At 44.0% G+C, this 24449-nt stretch overlaps 2 protein-coding genes across 8 annotated transcripts in view; one reads left to right on the forward strand and one right to left on the reverse strand.

Annotated features, from left to right (window-relative positions):
- LOC139573201 (peroxisomal carnitine O-octanoyltransferase-like) overlaps positions 1–11050 on the forward strand; it is a 28131-nt gene extending 17081 nt beyond the window's left edge. For 2 of the 5 annotated variants that reach the window (XM_071396398.1, XM_071396399.1), the window contains exons 5-15: positions 5–129; positions 1376–1484; positions 1573–1666; positions 1759–1884; positions 1962–2063; positions 2189–2272; positions 4186–4293; positions 4478–4608; positions 5233–5356; positions 5475–5832; positions 9541–11050. In XM_071396398.1, coding sequence (XP_071252499.1) covers positions 5–129; positions 1376–1484; positions 1573–1666; positions 1759–1884; positions 1962–2063; positions 2189–2272; positions 4186–4293; positions 4478–4608; positions 5233–5356; positions 5475–5832; positions 9541–9770 — 1591 coding nt within the window. In that variant the 3' untranslated portion in view covers positions 9771–11050. Of the gene's footprint in view, positions 1–4; positions 130–1375; positions 1485–1572; positions 1669–1758; positions 1885–1961; positions 2064–2188; positions 2273–4185; positions 4294–4477; positions 4609–5232; positions 5357–5474; positions 5833–9540 lie in introns of those variants that run through there. The other 3 variants (XM_071396400.1, XM_071396401.1, XM_071396402.1) reach the window with 3 other exon arrangements.
- The window catches only part of LOC139573199 (ATP-dependent translocase ABCB1-like), a 37207-nt gene continuing 23782 nt past the window's right edge, over positions 11025–24449 (reverse strand). For all 3 annotated transcript variants that reach the window (XM_071396396.1, XM_071396395.1, XM_071396397.1), the window contains 15 exons: positions 24143–24313; positions 23607–23768; positions 23283–23459; positions 22723–22869; positions 22462–22566; positions 22205–22282; positions 21254–21337; positions 20982–21185; positions 20761–20861; positions 20448–20588; positions 17133–17289; positions 16695–16892; positions 15788–15994; positions 14628–14774; positions 11025–12876 (listed from right to left, as the gene is read on the reverse strand). In XM_071396396.1, the coding sequence (XP_071252497.1) occupies positions 12670–12876; positions 14628–14774; positions 15788–15994; positions 16695–16892; positions 17133–17289; positions 20448–20588; positions 20761–20861; positions 20982–21185; positions 21254–21337; positions 22205–22282; positions 22462–22566; positions 22723–22869; positions 23283–23459; positions 23607–23768; positions 24143–24313 (2286 nt within the window). In that variant the 3' untranslated portion in view covers positions 11025–12669. The remainder of the gene's footprint in view (positions 12877–14627; positions 14775–15787; positions 15995–16694; positions 16893–17132; positions 17290–20447; positions 20589–20760; positions 20862–20981; positions 21186–21253; positions 21338–22204; positions 22283–22461; positions 22567–22722; positions 22870–23282; positions 23460–23606; positions 23769–24142; positions 24314–24449) is intronic.

A 24449-nucleotide genomic window follows, 5' to 3' on the forward strand; every position in this document is an offset into this window, starting at 1 on the left:
ACAGGGAGAGGCTGGACCCTCATAAAGCTGGTAATGTGGTGTTGGATATGGACCAGTTCAGAATGCTGTTCTGTACATGTAAAGTTCCTGGAGTCACCAAGGATACCATCATCAACTACTTTAAGACAGGTAGGTGACCCCCCCGACACCGCCATGCAATATGATGTTTGTGGTTTGTTTGTGTATAGTACTCTGTGTTATTGATTTAGGTGTGTTTGTGTGTGTTTTACATGTGTGTATTGATTACTTTAAGACATGAAGGTCAGTCAATCTGGAAAATGTCAAGAACGTTGAACGTTTCTTCAAGTGCAGTCACAAAAACCATCAAGCGCTATGATGAAACTGGCTCATGAGGACCGCCACAGGAAATGAAGACTCAGAGTTACCTCTGTTGCAGAGGATAAGTTCATTAGAATTACCAGCCCCAGAAAATGCGGCCCAAATAAATGCTTCACAGAGTTCAAGTAACAGACACATCTCAACATCAACTGTTCAGAGGAGACCGTCTGAATCAGGCCTTCATGCTCGAATTGCTGCAAAGAAACCACTACTAAAGGACACCAATAAGAAGAAGAGACTTGCTTGGGCCAATAAACACAAGCAATGGACATTAGACCGGTGGAAATCTGTCCTTTGGTCTGATGAGGCCAGATTTTAGATTTTTGGTTCCAACCGTTGTGTCTTTGTGACGTGCAGAGTAGGTGAACAGATGATCTCTGCATGTGGGGTTCCCACTGTGAAGCATGGAGGAGGAGGTGTGATTGGGTGGGGGTGCTTTGCTGGTGACACTCAGAGATTTATTTAGAATTCAAGGCACACTTAACCAGCATGGCTACCACAGCATTGTGCATCGATACGCCATCCCATCTGGTTTGACTATAATTTGTTTTTCAAAAGGACAATGACCCAAAATAAGGGCTATTTGACTAAGGATAATGATGGAGTGCTGCATCAGATGACCTGGCCTCCACAATCACCCGACCTAACCCAATTGAGATGGTTTGGGATCAGTTGGACCGCAGAGTGAAGGAAAAGCAGCGAACAAGTGCTCAGCATATGTGGGAACTTCTTAAAAACTGTTGGATAAGCATTCCAGATGAAGCTGGTTGAGAGAATGCCAAGAGTGTGCAAAGCTGCCATCAAGGCAAGGAGTGGCTACTTTGAAGAATCTCAAATATAAATATAGGTTGATTTGTTTAACACTTTTTTGGTTACTGCATGATTCCATATGTGTTGTTACATAGTTTTGATGTCTTCACTATTATTCTACAATGTAGAAAATTGTAAAAATAAAGTAAAACCCTGGAATGAGTAGGTGTGTCCAAACTTTTGACTGGTACTGTATGTATTGATGTTTTTTCTGTGTGTGTTGTAGAGAGCGAGGGTCCATGCCCCTCCCATGTGGTGGTGATGTGTAAGGGGCGTTTCTTCTCGTTTGATGCAGTGTGTGATGGACACATTCTTACCCCTCCAGAGCTGCTCAGGTATTCTGGCCGGTGGATATTTAGGTATATTTGTGTGCATCTGCATATATTTGCATGTATTTATGTGCCTTTGTGTGTGTGTGTGTAGGCAGCTGACCCATGTGAAGCAGTGTTGTGAGGAGGAGCCAGCGGGAGATGGTGTCGCCGCTCTCACCTCAGAGGAGAGGACACGCTGGGCTAAGGTGTGTGTGAAGTTGGCTGTATAGAATGGACATCACCATGCCCTAAACCTTTCTCTCTCTCTCTCTCTCTCTCGCTCTCTCTGTGTCTGTAGGCCAGGGAGTATCTGATAGGTATAGATCCAGCCAATAAGACCATCTTAGAGACCATCCAGAGCAGTCTGTTTGTGATCTCACTGGACGATGCTAAACCCTACGCTACTGCAGAGAACTACACACCGGTACGTACACACACACACCACAGGCATACATCCAATCCTTAGTATGGTATAATCTGACCTTTGGTCTTTGCCCCCAGGTGACCCGGGAAGCGCTGACAGGAGACCCCACCATCCGCTGGGGAGACAAGTCCTACAACTCCATCTCCTTCGCTGACGGAACCTTCGGATCCAACTGTGACGTGTGTTACTGTTTTGTAGAGAGAGAGACGATTTGAAATAACAATACTCCTCTGTTAGCAGTAGCGTAATGATGTTTTGTTGTGAGTGTGCTCCTATATATGGTAATTGATGGTGTGTGTTGCAGCATGCCCCCTACGATGCCATGGTGCTGGTAACTCACTGTTACTATGTGGATCAGCAGCTCAAAGCTACAGACGGCAAGTGGAAGGTAAATACTGTTTCTATTGAACTTATTTTCAGTGACTGTATATCTTGTTTGTCCTTAATTCTAAGTGCCGTACTGGCCTGCTAAACCGGACGCATAAGTATTGCTGAGTGTGAGACACTCCTGTTCATTTCAGTGGAACCTGGGCGTAAGCATAAAACTACACTCTGGTTTTACGCCGTAGCTCTAACCTTAGAACAACAGGATAAGGTGGCTCTCTATTATGCTTCCATGTACAGTGGGGAGAACAAGTATTTGATACACTGCCGATTTTGCAGGTTTTCCTACTTACAAAGCATGTAGAGGTCTGTAATTTTTATCATAGGTACACTTCAACTGTGAGAGACGGAATCTAAAACAAAAATCCAGAAAATCACATTGTATGATTTTTAAATAATTAATTTGCATTTTATTGCATGACATAAGTATTTGATCACCTACCAACCAGTAAGAATTCCGGCTCTCACAGACCTGTTAGTTTTTCTTTAAGAAGCCCTCCTGTTCTCCACTCATTACCTGTATTAACTGCACCTGTTTGAACTCGTTACCTGTATAAAAGACACCTGTCCACACACTCAATCAAACAGATTCCAACCTCTCCACAATGGCCAAGACCAGAGAGCTGTGTAAGGACATCAGGGATAAAATTGTAGACCTGCACAAGGCTGGGATGGGCTACAGGACAATAGGCAAGCAGCTTGGTGAGAAGGAAACAACTGTTGGCGCAATTATTAGAAAATGGAAGAAGTTCAAGATGACGGTCAATCACCCTCGGTCTGGGGCTCCATGCAAGATTTCACCTCGTGGGGCATCAATGATCATGAGGAAGGTGAGGGATCAGCCCAGAACTACACGGCAGGACCTGGTCAATGACCTGAAGAGAGCTGGGACCACAGTCTCAAAGAAAACCATTAGTAACACACTACGCCGTCATGGATTAAAATCCTGCAGCGCACGCAAGGTCCCCCTGCTTAAGCCAGTGCATGTCCAGGCCTGTCTGAAGTTTGCCAATGACCATCTGGATGATCCAGAGGAGGAATGGGAGAAGGTCATGTGGTCTGATGAGACAAAAATAGAGCTTTTTGGTCTAAACTCCACTCGCCGTGTTTGGAGGAAGAAGAAGTATGAGTACAACCCCAAGAACACCATCCCAACCGTGAAGCATGGAGGTGGAAACATCATTCTTTGGGGATGCTTTTCTGCAAAGGGGACAGGACGACTGCACCGTATTGAGGGGAGGATGGATGGGGCCATGTATCGCGAGATCTTGGCCAACAACCTCCTTCCCTCAGTAAGAGCATTGAAGATGGGTCGTGGCTGGGTCTTCCAGCATGACAACGACACGAAGCACACAGCCATGGCAACTAAGGAGTGGCTCCGTAAGAAGCATCTCAAGGTCCTGGAGTGGCCTAGCCAGTCTCCAGACCTGAACCCAATAGAAAATCTTTGGAGGGAGCTGAAAGTCCGTATTGCCCAGCGACAGCCCCGAAACCTGAAGGATCTGGAGAAGATCTGTAGGGAGGAGTGGGCCAAAATCCCTGCTGCAGTGTGTGCAAACCTAGTCAAGAACTACAGGAAACGTATGATCTCTGTAATTGCAAACAAAGGTTTCTGTACCAAATATTAAGTTCTGCTTTTCTGATGTATCAAATACTTATGTCATGCAATAAAATGCAAATTAATTACTTAAAAATCATACAATGTGATTTTCTGGATTTTTGTTTTAGATTCCGTCTCTCATAGTTGAAGTGTACCTATGATAAAAATTACAGACCTCTACATGCTTTGTAAGTAGGAAAACCTGCAAAATCGGCAGTGTATCAAATACTTGTTCTCCCCACTGTATCAGGTAATAAACAGGTTAATTTCACTGTGAGTAAGCAACAGTATCATTTGTATTGTGTGTGTCTGTGTAGGGCTCTGAGACAGTGCGGCCTATGCCTCTTCCTGAAGAGTTGGTCTTCACTGTGGATGACAGAGTCAGGAGTGACGTTGCACATGCCAAGCAACAGTACTTCGAGACTGTGAGTTCACACATAAACACATACACATTCATGACTCTGCTTCCCCATGGTGGTCAGATTGGACCATCGCAGGTGTTGTGTTGATCACAAACACACCCTCACAGGCCCTTACACTCCCCAACACACACACAACTCTAATCTGAGTGATATCTGATTTGACAGACACCTGTGTGTGTGTCTCCAGACTCAGGACTTGCAGGTGGTGTGTTATGCGTTCACCTCGTTTGGGAAAGCAGCCATCAAACAGAGGAAGCTCCACCCAGACACCTTCATACAACTGGCCCTTCAACTGGCTTATTACAGACAGCATGGGAGGTAACACCATCCATCCAGCCAGGGTCGGCTCTAGCCTTTTGGGGGCTCTAAGCGAGATTTCGTTGGGGCCTAAGCTAGGCCATGGGGTGGAGAGACATTATTTTCAGTTTTAAAGCTCATTTCTTGTAATTCTACACATTTTGCCGTGACTTATGCCATGTTAATGATGATCGAGTGAGTGACTAACAAAATCAATAGGGGCCCCCTGGGGGTCAGGGCCCCTAGGCACCCTGGTCAGTGTTCAGCCATGATTACATGTTTAGATACCTGGCTAGACTAACTTACCAATTAAAAAATGTTAGAAGACATGGCGAATTGAGTGACTGCCAGAGCTGACATAACAAGAGAGAAATTGCTGGTGCAGAACCACATTTTGACCTTGCAACTGGTGTATTCTACTATTCTAACTCTCAAATAATAATAATTTTGGGGGGAGGTTGAGGGCGGCCTGGGGCCCTAAGCAACGGCTTATGTCTCTTATGCTTGGAGCCGGCCCTGCATCCACTATCATCCAATTAATCCATCCACCCAACATTCATCCACCCGCTCATCCATCTATCCATCAAATTCATCCATCCTTCCTCCAATATTCTCTCCATAACTGATGATAATCCCCCCTCCCAGGTTAGGTAGTTGCTATGAGACAGCGATGACCAGAAGGTTCTACCACGGCAGGACTGAGACCATGAGGCCCTGTACCCTGGAGGCACAGAACTGGTGCCATACCATGCTCCTCCCTGCAGCCAGCGTAAGTGTGAGAGTGTGTGTGTATCCAGTAAACGATTAGTTCTTCATACATTGTCATGCCATACATGTAAATCTGGCGACCAGGCTACTTACATTCTGACTTTCTGTATGTCTCCCAGGCTGATGCTAAGAGGAAAGCCCTGCTGCTGGCCTTCAACAAGCACAACAAACTGATGGCTGAGGCACAGAACGGAAAAGGTTTTGACAGACATCTCCTGGGCCTGTACCTGATTGCCAAGGAGGAGGGACTTCCTATGCCAGACCTTTTCACTGATCCACTGTATTCCAAGAGGTGTGTTTGTGTGATTGTTTGTGTGTGTTTATGGTGTGTGTCATTTGTGTGTGTTCTCTCTCCAGTGGCGGGGGCGGTAACTTTACCCTGTCCACCAGTCTGGTTGGCTACACCACAGTCCTGGGAGCGGTTGCTCCCATGGTGCACCATGGCTACGGGTTCTTCTACCGCATCGGAGACGACAGGTGGGCTAACACACCCACACACTGACCCCACGCAACATCATCCACAGTTTGACCAGTAAACACACACACACACACACACACACACACACACTGACCCCACGCAACATCATCTACAGTTTGACCAGTAAACACACACACACCACACACACACACACACACACACTGACCCCACGCAACATCATCCACAGTTTGACCAGTAAACACACACACACACACACTGACTCCACACAACATCATCCACAGTTTGACCAGTAAACACAAACACACACACACACACACTGACCCCACGCAACATCATTCACACTTTGACCAGTAAACACACACACACACACACACACTGACCCCACGCAACATCATCTACAGTTTGACCAGTAAACACACACACACACACACACACACACACACACACACACACACACACACACACACACACACACACACACACACTGACCCCACGCAACATCATTCACACTTTGACCAGTAAACACACACACACACACACACACACACACACACACACACACACACACACACACACACACACACACACACACACACACACACACACACACACACGCACACACACTGACCCCACGCAACATCATCTACAGTTTGACCAGTAAACACACACACACACACACACACACACACACTGACCCCACGCAACATCATTCACACTTTGACCAGTAAACACACACGCACACACACACACACACACACACACACACACACACACACACACACACACACACACACACACACACACACACACACACTCCACGGGGTGTGTGTCGTGAGTAGGATTAGGGTCTCACACAGATGGGCTCAGTAGTCCTTGGACAAAAGAACAAGGCGTGGCCTGGGTTGCTGGGGGAGACCGTATCTCGGATGAATTAATATAGAGTGGGGGGGGGGGGGGGCAGCACCTCTTTCATTCAAGCTTAGGACTTCCAAGGATTCGTCCTGTGTTTGTGTGTGTGTGTGTGTGTTGCATTAGAGTGCATGAAGGGGGTTGGCTAAAGGCCACAAAGGATCCCCCTACTCCTCAACCCCCCTCACCAAATCAAATGTATTTATATAGCCCTTCTTACATCAGCTGATATCTCAAAGTGCTGTACAGAAACCCAGCCTAAAACCCCCAAACAGCAAGCAATGCAGGTGTAGAAGCACGGTGGCTAGGAAAAACTCCCTAGAAAGGCCAAAACCTAGTAAGAAACCTAGAGAGGAACCAGGCTATGAGGGGTGGCCAGTCCTCTTCTGGCTGTGCCGGGTGGAGATTATAACAGAACATGGCCAAGATGTTCAAATGTTCATAAATGACCAGCAAGGTCAAATAATAGTAATCACAGTGAACAGTTCAGGGTTCCATAGCCGCAAGCAGAACAGTTGAAACTGAAGCAGCAGCACGGCCAGGTAGACTGGGGACAACAAGGAGTCATCATGCCAGGTAGTCCTGAGGCATTGTCCTAGGGCTCAGGTCCTCCGAGAGAGAGAGAAAGAAAGAAAGAGAGAAAGAAAGAAAGAGAGAATTAGAGAGAGCATACTTAAATTCACACAGGACACCGGATAAGACAGGAGAAATACTCCAGATATAACAGACTGACCCTAGCCCCCCGACACATAAACTACTGCAGCATAAATACTGGAGACTGAGACAGAAGGGGTCAGGAGACACTGTGGCCCCATCCGATGATACCAGGGCCAAACAGGCAGGATATAACCCCACCCACTTTGCCAAAGCACAGTCCCCACACCACTAGAGGGATATCTTCAACCACCAACTTACCATCCTAAGACAAGGCCGAGTATAGCCCACAAAGATCTCCGCCACGGCACAACCCAAGGGGGGGCGCCAACCCAGACAGGAAGACCACGTCAGTGACTCAACCCACTCAAGTGACGCACCCCTCCTAGGGACGGCATGGAAGAGCACCAGTAAGCCAGTGACACAGCCCCTGTAATAGGGTTAGAGGCAGAGAATCCCAGTGGAGAGAGGGGAACCAGCCAGGTAGAGGCAGCAAGGGCGGTTCGTTGCTCCAGTGCCTTTCCGTTCACCTTCACACTCCTGGGCCAGACTACACTCAATCATAGGACCTACTGAAGAGATGAGTCTTCAGTAAAGACTTAAAGGTTGAGACCGAGTCTGCGTCTCTCACATGGGTAGGCAGACCATTCCATAAAAATGGAGCTCTATAGGAGAAAGCCCTGCCTCCAGCTGTTTGAAATTCTAGGGACAATTAGGAGGCCTGCGTCTTGTGACCGTAGCATATGTGTAGGTATGTACACCAGGACCAAATTGGAAAGATAGGTAGGAGCAAGCCCATGTAATGCTTTGTAGGCAGTAAAACCTTGAAATCAGCCCTTGCCTTAACAGGAAGCCAGTGTAGGGAGGCTAGCACTGGAGTAATATGATCAAATTTTTTGGTTCTAGTCAGGATTCTAGTGGCTGTATTTAGCACTAACTGAAGTTTATTTAGTGCTTAATCCGGGTAGCCGGAAAGTAGAGCTGTCACGCCCTGACCTTAGAGAGCCTTTTTATTTCTCCATTTGGTTAGGTCAGGGTGTGATTTGGGTGGGCATTCTAGTTTTCTGTTTCTTTGTTGGCCGGGTATGGTTCCCAATCAGAGGCAGCTGTCTATCGTTGCCTCTGATTGGGAATCATACTTAGGCAGCCTGTTTTCCACCTTAGTTTGTGGGATCTTGTTTTTGCACAGTTACTAGGTAGTCTGCAGAACGTTACGTTCGTTTATTCTTTTGTTATTTTGTTGGTGTTCATCTTAATAAAGAAAGATGTACGCTTACCACGCTGCGCCTTGGTCTTCTTCTAACGACGGACGTAACAAGAGCATTGCAGTAGTCTAACATATAAGTAACAAAAGCATGGATACATTTTTCTGCATTATGTTTGGACAGAAAATTTCTGATTTTTGCAATGTTACGTAAATGGAAAAAAGCTGTCCTTGAAACAGTCTTGTAATGTTCGTCAAAAGAGAGATCAGGGAGATACAAAAGAGAGATACATTGTTTGTCTTCAGGAAGGCAGTGAGTTGCTGTGCAACAGCTGACCCCCACACAGCATCATCCACAGTTTGACCAGTAAACACACACACACACACTGACCCCACACAACATCATCCACAGTTTGACCAGTAAACACACACACACACAATGACCCCATGCAACATCATCCACAGTTTGACCAGTAAACACACACACACACACACACACATCCACACACACCGACCCCACGCAACATCATCCACAGTTTGACCAGTAAACACACACACAACATTACCACCTAGCTCCAACCTATAACACATGAGTACATTACTAAAAGAAACTACATTTCTATGTAGACTAGAGGATGTAAAATGATTTGGGACCCTCCTCCCCTTCCCCCTGTCTCTTTGATGACATAATACTGTAGGGAGAGTGATGGTGTTGAGATATCCCTCTGAAAAGATACCTCTAGATAAATGTTGGTGCTTTAGGTCCTGGACTCTGGACAATGCATTCTGGGTCAGATAACAGTTACTATTCCAGCTGTTTTCCGTGTCATCTAGTTAGTGGGGTCAAGGTGAGGTCAAGGGTGAAGTTTAATAGTAGTAGTTAGAAAGTGCAGCTGTGTTGTTCCGTCCTCTCTATGATGGACAGATTTTTTAAAACCTCTACAAGTGTCCAGTATCTGACTTGTACTTCCTGTTTCAGGATCGTGGCTTCCTGTACGGCGTGGAAGTCCAGTCCAGAGACAGATGCAGAGACACTGTTCCAGAACCTGGTTACCTCCCTACATGAGATGCTGCATCTCGCTACCACAGCTCAGCTCTAACACACACACAAACACACACACACACACACACACACACACACACACACACACACACACACACACACACACACACACACACACACACACACACACAGTTTGTAGATGGTAGTCAATAATAGTTTAGTTCTGCACAGATCAATGCAAAGGCACATTTATTGTTTTCTATATAATAAAAAATAAAAATGTATTATTTGTTTAAATGCAGCTCAACAAATGAGTTTATTTTGCACTTAATGAATCATTCTCTGTGATTTTATGTAGCAGCTAGATCGGGGATTCCCTGTTTTCAAAATGTATAGATTGAATTTCCTACCACGATTCTGTTTAGATTTAGTCTGTTGTTTTTATGTTGTGAGAAGCATTTAGTGTTAACCCATGCCATGCACTACACCGCTAAGCTAACATACACATCCTAACTCGCCGTCACCATAACACTTCCAGCATCGTGTCACCTGTCCCTGGTCATTAGGGATTCATGAATAGTATTCTTTTTCTATATTGGTTGGCTTTTCCAGAAGAGTGACTGAGGCATAGATGTTCTTGGTTGGTTGAAATGACTCTTTTACAACGTAACTGTCGTCGTAGCTGTGAAATTGAGAAACAGAGAGAAATGGGTCATGTTGTCTTTGACTACTGTATCACCTCAAGCCTCATGGGTATTATATAAGGGCCCTACTCAATCAAAACTGGTTTCCAGTTTCCAGGGCAAGAAAAATGATTGTTTTTATGTTTTGCACATCAGTAGATTATGCATTTGGCTGGATATGATCAATGAAACGGTGTTTGGTTGAGACGGAAAGAAACCCAAGTAAATTATTATGTGCCTTTTTGCTGTGTCCTTATTTTAGTCTGTCCCCAGAGATCTGGTTAGTGGTTTTGATTGAATAGCTCCCTAATTGACCTGACTTTTTAGACTTCAAAAGCTGCTGAATAGCTCTACCACTCCTATGCCAGATCCATAGGCTGCCACCCTATGCAATATGCCATTTTATGTAGTAGATGTCTGTAATAATGAACATTCCTGTCACAATTTACCCATGATACATCACGGTTTTGATGCTCTCGAACACGGCCATTGTGTTAATACCTTTCATACAGTCTTGAGATTTTCAGCATGTTTTTTTGTTGTAAATGATAGAAAAGTGATAAAAGACGAGCGCTGCATTTGATTCAATCAACAAAATGAAAAGCTGTTTTAATGCCTAAAGTAGTGAAAATGATGTAACCCACTTTACAGTAGGAAAATTATAGTGTTGACTTACTGACAATGTAAACTTGGAAAATGTTTAATTGAATATGAAAGTTGTTTAGTGTGATTGAACTGACAAATCAAAGTGAATGAATCATGTCATGAGCCCAAATATTCAAATAAAACATCTTTATTAATGATACCTGTTTACATAAGGAAAAAGGTTATGCATACATACAGTACATACCCAAGCAGAGGTCAGTTCATTCAGTGCAGTTGTAGAAACAGGAACGTGGTTTGTATCAATATACTGTTAGTGCTTGAGCCCCATTCCTTGTGTGTGTGTGTGTGTGTGTGTGTCACTCAACATATTACCTACAGTTAAGTTAAACAAAACATTCAGGAACTCTTTGGTTCTTTTAAATACCTCAGGCACTTCCAGTAGCATGAGCATAGCACAGAGACCGTTTGGAAGGCCACATCTCATGATAATTAAAAAAATATTTCCTCTCAACATTAAAGGTCCAATGCAGCTGTTTTTATCGCAATATCAAATCATTTCTGGGTAACAATTAAGTACCTTACTGTGATTGTTTTCAAATTAAAATTTTAATTTTTAAAATAAAAATTACTTCTTAGCGAAGAGCAATTTCTCAAGCAAGAATTTTGCTATGACTGTCGGAGTGGGGAGGGGAAAACTGAAAAGTAGCTGTTATTGTCAGAGAGTTGTGGAACTGTTTCTTATTGGTCTATTAACCAATGTATGCCTGGTGATGTCACCAGGCTCTTACACTAAAAGGGCATTATCATAATTTTCACAATTTTAGAATCACTTTTATTCTCTCATAGTGTGGAAATATATAAGTTGGTATACAGATGACATACAGTGGATGTACAATTTTACAGTATCAGTATGAATATATCTAAATGCAGAGAGATGAACAGAGTACAAATGCAGTGCAGTGCAGTTATTTTGTGTACTGTGTTATTCCAACCTGATAGTGTGGAAATATATAAAGCACAGGGAAATCTAGTTTTTGACTGCACTGGGCCTTTAAAGGAAAACTCCACCCAAAAACGATATTTTGGTATTTGTTTCATTAGTCCATTGTTGACATGGTCCCAAATGTTTTGTTTGTCAGCACTCAAGTTTTCAAGATATGTAACTTTCAAAATACAGAAATCATCCCTGTATGATGCATTTTGCTTCGTATGATAATGCATCATTTTATTTATCTAGGCAAATCAGTTAAGAACAAATCCTTTACAGTGACGGCCTAGGAACAGTGGGTTAACTGCCTTGATCAGGGGCAGAACGACAGATTTTTACCTCTGGGATTCGATCTAGCAACTTTTCGGTTGCTAGACCAATGCTCTAACCACTAGGCTACCTGCTGCCCCAAATGGGGATGATTTCTCTATATTGAACGTTACATAACCTGGACTAATGAAATAAATACCAAAATATCGTTTTTGGGTGGAGTTTTACTTTAAGCCCAAAACAATTGAACAAATCAATGTAATAATCTGAATGTTGAGGATACACACTGCTTCAGAGTCTCATTGGCTTAGTTCCGTGCAGTTTACAGTAATGCTCAGACGTGTGTATATATGTGTGTGTTCCATGTATTCATTTGGCACACAGGCACTCTATGGTACAGCTGTGATACTTTTTGAATAAATAACTGAAATACAGCACCACCACCTCACCACCATACAAAACATCCCCCTGCACCCTCAACCCCTCCCTGCACACTCAGCCCTTCCCAGCAACCCCCTGCACCCTCAGCCTCTCCCTCCCCCATCCTCCTCTCCTCCCTCAGTTTCTGCCATGGCCCAGCTGTGTGGTAACCAGTGAGTAGTATACTCCTCTCTGGGACAGTAGTTGTTGATGAGTGCCCTGCTCCACCACCACTCCCTTCTGGAAGACAGCGATCAGGTCAGCGTTCTGGATGGTGGAAAGGCGGTGGGCCACCACGATACACGTCCTGCCCTGTCGAGCCACATCCAGGGCCTCCTGCACCACCTGGGGAGGGAGAACAGACATATACATCCAGTAGTTAAAACGTCTATATCATGAATCCATATAGAGATATACAGTTGAAGTCGGAAGTTTACATACACTTAGGTTGGCGTCATTAAAACTCGTTTTTAAACCACTCCACAAATTTCTTGTTAACAAACTATAGTTTTGGCAAGTCGGTTAGGACATCTCCTTTGTGCATGACACAAGTAATTTTTCCAACAATTGTTTACAGACAGATTATTTCACTTATAATTCACTGTATCACAATTCCAGTGGGTCAGAGGTTTACATACACTAAGTTGACTGTGCCTTTAAACAGCTTGGAAAATTCCTGAAAATGATGTCATGGCTTTAGAAGCTTCTGATAGGCTAATTGACATCAATTGGAGGTGTACCTGTGGATGTATTTCAAGGCCTACCTTCAAACTCAGTGCCCCTTTGCTTGACATCATGGGAAAATGAAAAGAAATCAGCCAAGACCTCAGAAAATAAATTGTAGACTTCCACAAGTCTGGTTCATCCTTGGGAGCAATTTCAAAACTCCTGAAGGTACCACGTTCATCTATACAAACAATAGTACGCAAGTATAAACACCAGGGGACCACGCAGCCGTCATACCGCTCAGGAAGGAGACGTGTTCTGTCTCCTAGAGATGAACGTACTTTGGTGCGAAAAGTGCAAATCAATCCCAGAACAACAGCAAAGGACCTTGTGAAGATAATGGAGGAAACTGGTACAAAAGTATCTATATCCACAGTAAAATGAGTCCTATATCGACATAACCTGAAAGGCCGCTCAGCAAGGAAGAAGCCACTGCTCCAAAACCGCCATTAAAAAACCAGACTACCGTTTGCCACTGCACATGGGGACAAAGATCGTACTTTTTGGAGAAATGTTCTCTGGTCTGATGAAACAAAAATAGAACTGTTTGGCCATCATGACCATCGTTATGTTTGGAGGAAAAAGGGGGAAGCTTGCAAGTCGAAGAACACCATCCCAACTCTGAAGCACGTGGGTGGCAGCCTCATGTTGTGGGGGTGCTTTGCTGCAGGAGGGACTGGTGCACTTCACAAAATAGATGGCATCATGAGCAAGGAAAATTATGTGGATATATTGAAGCAACATCTCAGGAAGTTAAAGCTTGGTCGCAAATGGTTCTTCCAAATGGACAATGACCTCAAGCATACTTCCAAAGTAGTGGCAAAATGGCTTAAGGACAACAAAGTCAAGGTATTGGAGTGGCCATCACAAAGCCCTGACCTCAATCCTGTAGAAAATTTGTGGGTAGAACTGAAAAAGCGTGTAGGCAAGGAGGCCAACAAATCTGACTCAGGTACACCAGTACTGTCAGGAGGAATGGGCAAAAATTCACCCAACTTATTGTGGGAAGCTTGTGGAAGGCTACCCGAAATCAAGGTATTGATGTTTAACCCAAGATAAACAATTTAAAGGCAATGCTACCAAATACTAATTGAGTGTATGTAAACTTCTGACCCACTGGGAATGTGATGAAAGAAATAAAAGCTGAAATAAATCATTCTCTCCACTATTATTCTGACATTTCACATTCTTAAAATAAAGTGGTGATCCTAACTGACCTAAGACAGGGAATTTTTACTAGGATTAAATGTCAGGAATTGTGAAAAACTGAGTTTAAATGTATTTGGCTAAGGTGTATGTAAACTTCCGACTTCAACTGTATATATATATAGTTTAACAGAACACAAACACACACACACACACACACACACCCTCTCGCTCTCTGTGTCCAGTGCGGAGGTGGCCTCGTCCAGCAGCAGGACTTTGGGGTTGCGGAGGATGGCTCTGGCAATGGCTATACGCTGCTTCTGTCCTCCTGACAACTGGGTCCCCTTGTCACCAGCTTGGGTGTCATACTTCTACTCAGAGAGATGGAGGGAAGAGGAGATGGAGGGTAAGAAAGAGGTTATCCTTGTCATCTCACACATGACATAACTCCTAGGGCTGGTTTTACGGACACAGATTAAGGCCGTGATTCAATTTACGATTGAGCTGACATGCGCAGCGTCTCCCATGAACGCGATCTCCGTGAACATCTGGGGAAAATTTATTTGAAAGGCGTATTGTTGGCTGTGTAGTGCTCTGTGCCTATAATGCGCCTTGCATCGAATCCCAGCCTAAAACTAGCCTGGGACTAACACACGTAGGCCATTTAAAATCTATTTTTAGTCTGGGACTAGGCTTAATCTGTGTGTGAAACCAGCTCATAACCTCTTTCAGTCCTACAGGTGGTAAGCCCTCAGAGTGAAAGACAGTTCACCCTTACACAGGGAACAGCACTAAGACGACATTACTCCAGTAATGACCTGCAGTGTTTTCTCTGGCACGGCATCTGAGAGAAGCTGATACCACTATCAGTCTGTCTGTGGTTATCTGACCATGCAGCCACTATTAGGGTATTGGTGATGATGTAGAGATCTCAAGAAACCAAACTTACAAAAGCAGAAGATGCTTACAGTAGTATTAGCAGTAGCGGTAGTAGAAGTAGTAGTAGTAGTAGTAGTAGTATTGGTGACAGTAGTAGTATTAGTGACAGTAGTAGTACAGTAGTATTGGTGACAGTAGTAGCAATAGTAGTAGTAGTAGTAGTAGTAGTATTGGTGACAGTAGTAGCAATAGTAGTAGTGGTGACAGTAGTAGTAGTAGTAGTAGTAATAGTAGTAGTAGTAGTAATAGTAGTAGTAGTATTGGTGACAGTAGTAGTAGTGGTGACAGTAGTAGTAGTAGTGGTGGTAACAGTAGTAGTAGTAGTAGTAGTAGTGGTAGTAGTAATAGTAGTAGTAGTATTGGTGACAGTAGCAGTAGTAGTGGTGACAGTAGTAGTATTGGTGGTAGTAGTAGTAGTGGTGACAGTAGTAGTATTAGTGTGTACCTGAGGCAGGTCGTCTATGAAGCTGTGTATGTTGGCAGCTTTAGCAGCACTCTGGATCTCCTCCATGGTAACTTTGCGTGTGTTGTCTCCGTAGGCAATGTTCTCTGCCAGACTACAGTCAAACAGCACGGGCTCCTGGGATACGATGCCCATCTGGGCCCTCAGCCAATGGATGTTCAGCTTCTTAGCATCACTGTTGTCCAACATCTGAGGAAGAAGAGCAGGAGGAAGAGTTAACATCAAAGTTGGATAATCCTCTAGTGTTTGTCATTTTATCAGTGGCCTTAGCAGGGCAATAACCTCCACATGAACACACATATGCACTTTGAGCAGGATCATCACCCACAAGGTCTCAGTACAGTAGAGCCAGTATAGTAGAGCATTATGAAGCAACAGTGTCAACATCCTGGCCTGTCAATCAGTAATTATAGAACTGTGTTTCAGTAGGAGAATATCTACACAGTCACACATGGAGACGCATGAGGGCTCTATGTTTTCATGTATATTTGCATATAGAAATTCCAGCAAATATCTCACTGTCTGACTGGTGACAGTGGTCATTAAACATACAGTACATATGGCTTTAATAATCAATGTGTGTGAAAACGTTTGTGTGTGTGTGTGGGTTGGTTCTTTTATCCTTGTGGGGACCTAAAATCCCCAAAAGTCCCCATAAGGATAGTAAAACAAAAATTCTCCCTCATGGGACATTTCCCACATCCCCATCAGGACAAAGGCTATTTTAAGCTTAGGGGTTAGGTTTAGGGTTACAATTAGTGTTAGGAGTTAGGTTAGGGTTCGGGTTATGGTAAGGGTTAGGAGTTAGGGAAAATAGGATTTTGAATGGAAATTAATTTTAGGTCCCCACGTGGATAGAGGAACATAACGTGTGTGTGTGTGTACTCACCACTGTGCCCTGTAGTGGGTCGTAGAACCTCTCCAGTAATTGTATGGTCGTACTCTTCCCACAGCCACTGCTGCCCACCAGGGCTAGAGTCTGGCCCTTCTGCACCTTCAGCTCCAGTCCCTGCAGGACAGCAAGGTCTGGACGGGACGGGTAGTTGAACCTCACCCCCTGGAAACGCACGTTACCATCAAAGTGGTCCTGGAGGGAAGAGAGGGAGGCAGAAGAACATCCGTTCATGAAATAATCTCCTGGCATGTACTATACAATCACTCCACAACTCTCCACTGTGATAGCCACTGGGTGTGATGTTGTGTGTGTGTGTGTGTGTGTGTGTGTGTGTGTGTGTGTGTGTGTGTGTGTGTGTGTGTGTGTGTGTGTGTGTGTGTGTGTGTGTGTGTGTGTGTGTGTGTGTGTGTGTGTGTGTGTGTGTGTGTGTACCGGTGTTTCTCCTTCCTGTGAGCAGTTGTCTATGGCAGGTTCTCTGTTGATGAGGAACATAAGGTGAGATGCTGATATCTTGGCTTTGGCGTAGTTAGGCGTGAAGGAGTTGGCCTCTCCTACTGCCATGGCTCCGTACAGCACTGCAGAGATCACCCTTTAGAGAGAGAGACAGAGAGAACAAGTTACGATCTATCTAACATGTATCTTAAAGGGATAGTTCATACTGCAGAGATCACCCTGGAGAGAGAGAGAGAGACAGAGAACAGGTTATACACTAAAAACAAATGGTTCTATATAGTGCCAAATAAGTTTTTTGGGGCGTGTAACCATCACGTGACCCAATGGCGTTCAAATTCATCCCAAAGGTGTTCGATGGGGTTGAGGTCAGGGCTCTGTGCAGGCCAGTCAATTTCCTCCACACTGTTCTCAACCAACCATTTCTGTATGGACCTCAATTTGTGCACGGGGGCATTGTCATGCTGAAACAGGAAAGGGCCTTCACCAAACTATTGCCACAAAGTTGGAAGAACAGAATCGTTTAGAATGTCATTGTATGCTGTAGCGTTAAGATTTCCCTTCACTGGAACTAAGAGGCCTAGCCCGAAACATTAAAAACAGCTCCAGACCATTATTCCTCCTCCACCAAACCTTACAGTTGGCACTTTGCATTGGAGCAGGTAGCATTCTCCTGGCATCTGCCAAACCCGGACTGCCAGATGGTGTAGCGTGATTCATCACTCCAGAGAACGATTTTCCACTGCTCCAGAGTCCAATGGTGGCGAGCTTTACACCACTCCAGCCGACGCTTGGCTGCTCGGCCATGGAAACCCATTTCATGAAGCTCCCGACGAACAGTTATTGTGCTGACGTTGCTTCCAGAGGCAGTTTGGAACTCGGTAGTGAGTGTTGTAACCGAGGACAAACGATTTTGTGGTTCCGCTCTGCGATTCCGTTCTGTGAGCTTGTGTGACCTACCACTTTGCGGCAGAGCCGTTGTTGCTCCTTAACGTTTCCACTTTACAATAACAGGCAGCTCTAGGAGGGCAGAAATTTGACGAACTGACTTGTTGGAAAGATGGCATCCTATGACGGTACCATGTTGAAAGTCACTGAGCTTTTCAGTAAGGCCATTCTACTGCCAATGTTTGTCTATGGAGATTGCATGGCCGTGTGCTCGATTTTATATACATGTCAGCAAAGGGTGTGGCTAAAATAGCCAAATCCACTCATTTGAAGGGGTGTCCACATACTTTGTATATATAATGTATCTTAAAGGGATAGTTCACACTGCAGAGATCACCCTGGAGAGAGAGAGACAGAGAGAGCAGGTTTCTCTCTATCTAACATGTATCTTAAAGGGATAGTTCACCCAAAGTTCAAAATTACATATTGGTTTCCTTACCCTGTCAGTAGTCTATGGGCTGCTTTGGTTTTGTTTACCTGGCCACTGTTTCCAAATGGTAACATTTTAGCATTCGTGGCACAAATCCAATGCAAGTCAATGTTACTGATATTATATTTACGAGCTTCATGTTCAAATCATGTCCAAATCACCACTGCTTCAAGTCCCCAAGGCACGTCTCTGTACTATGGGGGACCGAGTCTTCTGCTCCGTTGCCCCTCGCCTATGGAATGCTCTCCCTGACCATCTGAGAGCCGAAGTATTTCAGCACCTAGCCTACTTTTGCTATTTCCTGCCTTGATTCAAATTATTTGCCCACGTAGAGCTTTAAGATAACACTGTAATGAAAAGCGATAAATAACTGCATCGAGTTACACAATCAATTTAAGATGCTATGATTTGGACATGAAGCACGGAAAAATTTGCGTTGGTTTTGCGTCACAAATGCTAAAACAGTGTATCAAGCTCAGAAACTATTGTATCAAGCTCGCTAAAGTGTAATTTAGGTTAAACTTAAATTATCTTGAAGTCATGCCAGAGAAATTTGAACTTCACATTGAAAGGGACATAATACAACCGCATGACACTTAAAGGTGCAATATGTAGGAAATCGCTCTGCCATTTCCTGGTTGCTAAAATTCTAATAGTTTGTCTAATTTTAGTTTATGTGACAAAACAAGCAGAAGAAAATCATTGTACGATCTAAACCGCTGTGAAATATATTTTCAATAACCCAAATATGGTATTTTCAGGTGTTTGAAGCTGGTGTTATAAAAAAAAAAAAAGACGCAAAAACTAAACTTAAAAAAGGAATGCATAGAAATATAGAAAATAGAACAGACCTACCGCTTCTTAGACTTGCTTTCAATGAGAATGGCAGATCTAGAACTCACATTTCTATGTGAATTTGGTTGGGTCGCCCAACAAGTTGCATATTGCAGCTTTAATGACAATAACATCTGTTTATGACAGATGTTTTGTTGCTGTTATGTTTTGTTGCCTTATGTACACCTTTCCAAATAAAATGTTATCTAAGCCTTTAGTCGTGATATCTACTCTATAACATCCATTTCTATGGGTCACATGTTATACATGTCATTGATATATGGCCATTGTTGCTACGGTGATGAGTCCCTAGATCAGCGTTGACCTCCAACACACTTCCCAGTTAGGTAATGATTAACCACAACCACCTTTGACCACTGTAATACTGGACATTCCTGTCAGGCCTAGATGAGCTAGGCCGGGGTGTGTTCTACTATACCTGAGCTGTACAATGTACACACACATCCTCCACTACTGTACCTGAGCTGTATTGTACAATGTATACACAAATCCTCCACTACTGTACCTGAGCTGTATTGTACAATGTACACACACATCCTCCACTACTGTACCTGAGCTGTATTGTACAATGTACACACAAATCCTCCACTACTGTACCTGAGCTGTATTGTACAATGTATACACAAATCCTCCACTACTGTACCTGAGCTGTATTGTACAATGTATACACAAATCCTCCACTACTGTACCTGAGCTGTATTGTACAATGTACACACAAATCCTCCACTACTGTACCTGAGCTGTATTGTACAATGTATACACAAATCCTCCACTACTGTACCTGAGCTGTATTGTACAATGTATACACAAATCCTCCACTACTGTACCTGAGCTGTATTGTACAATGTACACACACATCCTCCACTACTGTACCTGAGCTGTATTGTACAATGTACACACACATCCTCCACTACTGTACCTGTGTCCACCCAGCACCCATATTAGGGAAGCAATTGAGTCGTTCCAACATGGCCTCATAGTCACATAGGAAAAGGCTATAAGAACAGTTGTGAACATGGACACATGACTGAAGTAACCCAATCAAAGTTAGCTGCTGTACTCACAGGAAGACATTTTCAAAGGTCATAATGCCTTCCTCTATGAGCCAGGCTCCGAAGCGGAAGCAGCCTGCATAGGCAAAGTAGATCATGGCCTGAGAGAAGGAGAATGTGATGCCATACACATGGGCCTTCTTCTGAGAGTTCCTACAGAGGAAAAGTGAGAGAGGGGGAGAGAGAGAGAGATTAAAGAGAGGGGTGATTACATAAACAAAAGTAATACAGTACATTTACAAGACTGACACTGTTGACACATTAAAAACACAGCAATGACTAGGACTTTTTATAATGGAAATTCTAAACTTTGTAGCACACGTACTTGTAAGGCACTATGAGGTTCTCCTGGTACAGAGACTCAAACTTCTGCTCTCTGGTGAGAGACGCCACCGTACGGATGTTCTCTATGGCCTCTGTGGCAATCTGACACACACACACACACACTGGTTAGACTCGAGAGAAGAACGTATAGATATTCACTCTTGCAAATGTTGGGAGCTATGAAGAGAGTGAATAAGACTGTGTGTGTGAGTGGTTGTGTACCTTGCCAGCCTGTTCTAGCTCTTTCTTGTCTTTGACGGCGTGACCAGAGAGCATCTTCATCTGTATGCCTCCAGCTACAGCCATGACAGGTACCACACACAGGATGAGAAGAGTCAGCTGCCAGCCGTACACAAACGAGATGATCAGACTGGTGCCCAGGTTAGCCACGTTCTGGGCCAGAGTGGCCAAACGCACTCCTGTAGCCTGGAGAGGGAGGGAGGGTTAGTGTGTGTGTTGTGTGTTGTGTGTTCATGTGTGTACTTACTACTTACCCCCTGTACTTGTGCTGCGTCTGTAGCCAGTCTAGTGGTGAGAGCTCCAACACTGTTCTTGTGACTGTCATACCAGCCCAACTCCTACAGGAGAACGAAGAGAGTTACATGTTCAAATTGTCTCTATAACCTATTTGAGCCTTTATAAACACTCCATAAGCCCTATAACCTAAATAAGCCTAAATACACAGTCTTACCTTTATTAAACACTATACAAGCCTAAATACACAGTCTTACCTTTATTAAACACTCTATAGGCCTAAATAAACTGTCTTACCTTTATTAAACACTCTATAGGCCTAAATAAACTGTCTTACCTTTATTAAACACTATACAAGCCTAAATAAACAGTCTTACCTTTATTAAACACTCTATAGGCCTAAATAAACTGTCTCACCTTTATTAAACACTATACAAGCCTAAATACACAGTCTTACCTTTATTAAACACTCTATAGGCCTAAATAACCTGTCTTACCTTTATTAAACACTATACAAGCCTAAATAAACAGTCTTACCTTTATTAAACACTCTATAGGCCTAAATAAACTGTCTTACCTTTATTAAACACTATACAAGCCTAAATAAACAGTCTTACCTTTATTAAACACTCTATAGGCCTAAATAAACTGTCTTACCTTTATTAAACACTATACAAGCCTAAATAAACAGTCTTACCTTTATTAAACACTCTATAGGCCTAAATAAACTGTCTCACCTTTATTAAACACTATACAAGCCTAAATACACAGTCTTACCTTTATTAAACACTCTATAGGCCTAAATAACCTGTCTTACCTTTATTAAACACTATACAAGCCTAAATAAACAGTCTTACCTTTATTAAACACTCTATAAGCCTAAATAAACTGTCTCAACTTCATTAAACACCCTATAAGTCTAAATAAACACCTTTATTAAATACCCTATAAGTCTAAATAAACTGTCTTGCCTGTCTCATCATGGCTTTAAAGGCCATCAGTCTCAGCTTCATGGTCAGAATCTCACCGGCCTTCCCAAAACAGAATCCCTGGAGAGAAGACAACCACGTATCACAGTCACAGTAAGTAAAACTTCAAGATGCTGTCGATCAATAGAAATACATTGGGGACCACTGACCTGCTGTAGGATAGATACAAACCCAAGCCCCTCCCACATTCTGTCACTCATTCATCATAGTATTTAGCATTAGGTGAGGTGTGTGCTTACCTGTAGGAACATGGTTATGAAGGAGACGACTCCAATGAGGGCGAACATGATAGAGTACAACGAGGAGCGTTGTCTAACTAGTTCCTGGTCTTGCTCTGCAAACACCTAAAACATGACAACAACACAAACATGATCATCTGAGGTGATGCTATTTGATGGAATATGACTAATTCAACTTACAGTAATGAGAAGATGAATCAACTGAAATAAATGAGTAAACATAGAATGGTGATATCTGGTATTAACTGATATTTAACATACAGCGATGATTTTAGAGAAGATGACAGCGAAGAGAGGCTGCATGCCCCCGTTGATAGTGGCACAGATCACACCAACCACCATATAGGGCCACTCAGGAAGGTTCAGCTTCAACACCTTCAGAAATGACACAGGAGGAATCTCCTCATCCTGGGGAGAGAGAGAAGACAGAGAGAGAGAGGAAGGAAGGAGAGAGAGAAAGAGAGAAGACAGAGAGAGGAAGGAGAGAGAGAAAGAGGGAAGACAGAGAGTGAGAGGAAGGAGAGAGAGAGAGAGAAGATAGAGAAAGAAAGGAAGGAGAGAGCGGACAGAGAGAGAGAAGACATAGAGAGAAAGAGAGAAGACAGAGAGCGAGAGGAAGGAGAGAGAATATAGAGAAAGGAAGGAGAGAGAGAGAGAAGGAAGGAGAGAGAAGACAGAGAGAGAAAGGAAGGAGAGAGAGAGAGATCATCAGAAACATTCCAAATGGTACACCAATTATGTCCCACAGTGTGTCCACTACTGATCCTGGATTGAAATGGGAATATCCACTCTAGCTAGTACCTCTAGCTCCATAGCCTTACCTCTTCTTCCACCTCAGTCTTGTCCTTGTCTCCTTTCTCTGAGCCGATGAAGGACGATCCCTTGGTAGATTTCCTCCGGATGAGGGTGGTCTCTGAGAACGGCATCATTGACGGACTCTTCTCCTCCAGAACCTGCTCCTCCACAGCCTCCTCGCCCTCCTCAGGACTCTTAAACGTCTGGAAGAACACAACAGAATAGAATGTAGAGTAAAATGTGTGTATTTGTTTGTTATGTGGCGTGTGTGTGACACTGTTTTGATAACGCTGTTACCTAAATGGTGACGTAGATGCAAGATGTGTGAGGAGGGTGTGTGTGTGTGTTACCTGCATGGTGACCAGTGTATGGTAGACGCCTTCTTTTTTCATCAGTTGACTGTGTGTTCCCAGCTCTACGATCTCTCCCTTCTGGAAGCCTGCGATGACATCAGCATTACGGATAGTAGACAGACGATGGGCCACCACGATGGTAGTACGACCCTGTCTCACCTGGAGGGGGAGGGAGGGAGGGAGGGAGGGAGGGAGGGAGGGAGGGAGGGAGGGAGGGAGGGAGGGAGGGAGGAGGAGGAAGGGGGATTGAAAGGGAGGGAGGAGGAGGAAGGGGGAGTGAAAGGGAGGGAGGAGGAGGAAGGGGGAGTGAAAGGGAGGGAGGAGGGGGGCATAGCAATGTTTAGTAGATGTTGATAAACTGGTGCAAAGGGTGCGTGTGTGTGTGTGTGTGTGTGTGTGTGTGTGTGTGTGTGTGTGTGTGTGTGTGTGTGTGTGTGTGTGTGTGTGTGTGTGTGTGTGTGTGTGTGTGTGTGTGTCTGTGTGTCTGTGTGTGTCTGTCTGTGTCTGTCTGTCTGTGTGTGTGTGTCCTCTACCTTGTCCAAAGCAGCCTGTACGATGGTCTCACTCTCGGCGTCGAGGGCTGAGGTAGCCTCATCCAACAAGAGGATCTTGGGGTTGCGTACGAGAGCGCGTGCGATAGCGATCCTCTGTTTCTGTCCTCCACTCATCTGGGTTCCTCTGTCTCCAACTAGAGTCTCAAACTTCTGCTCAACAAAACAATACTATCAATATACTGTAATCAATCATTATCTAGCATTAGTTATAGTACTACCACTACTACTACTACACACACACACACAAACACACACACACACACACACACACAGACAGACAGACAGA

Source organism: Salvelinus alpinus, chromosome 4 (genome assembly GCF_045679555.1).
Source record: "Salvelinus alpinus chromosome 4, SLU_Salpinus.1, whole genome shotgun sequence".
Lineage (NCBI taxonomy): Eukaryota > Metazoa > Chordata > Actinopteri > Salmoniformes > Salmonidae > Salvelinus > Salvelinus alpinus.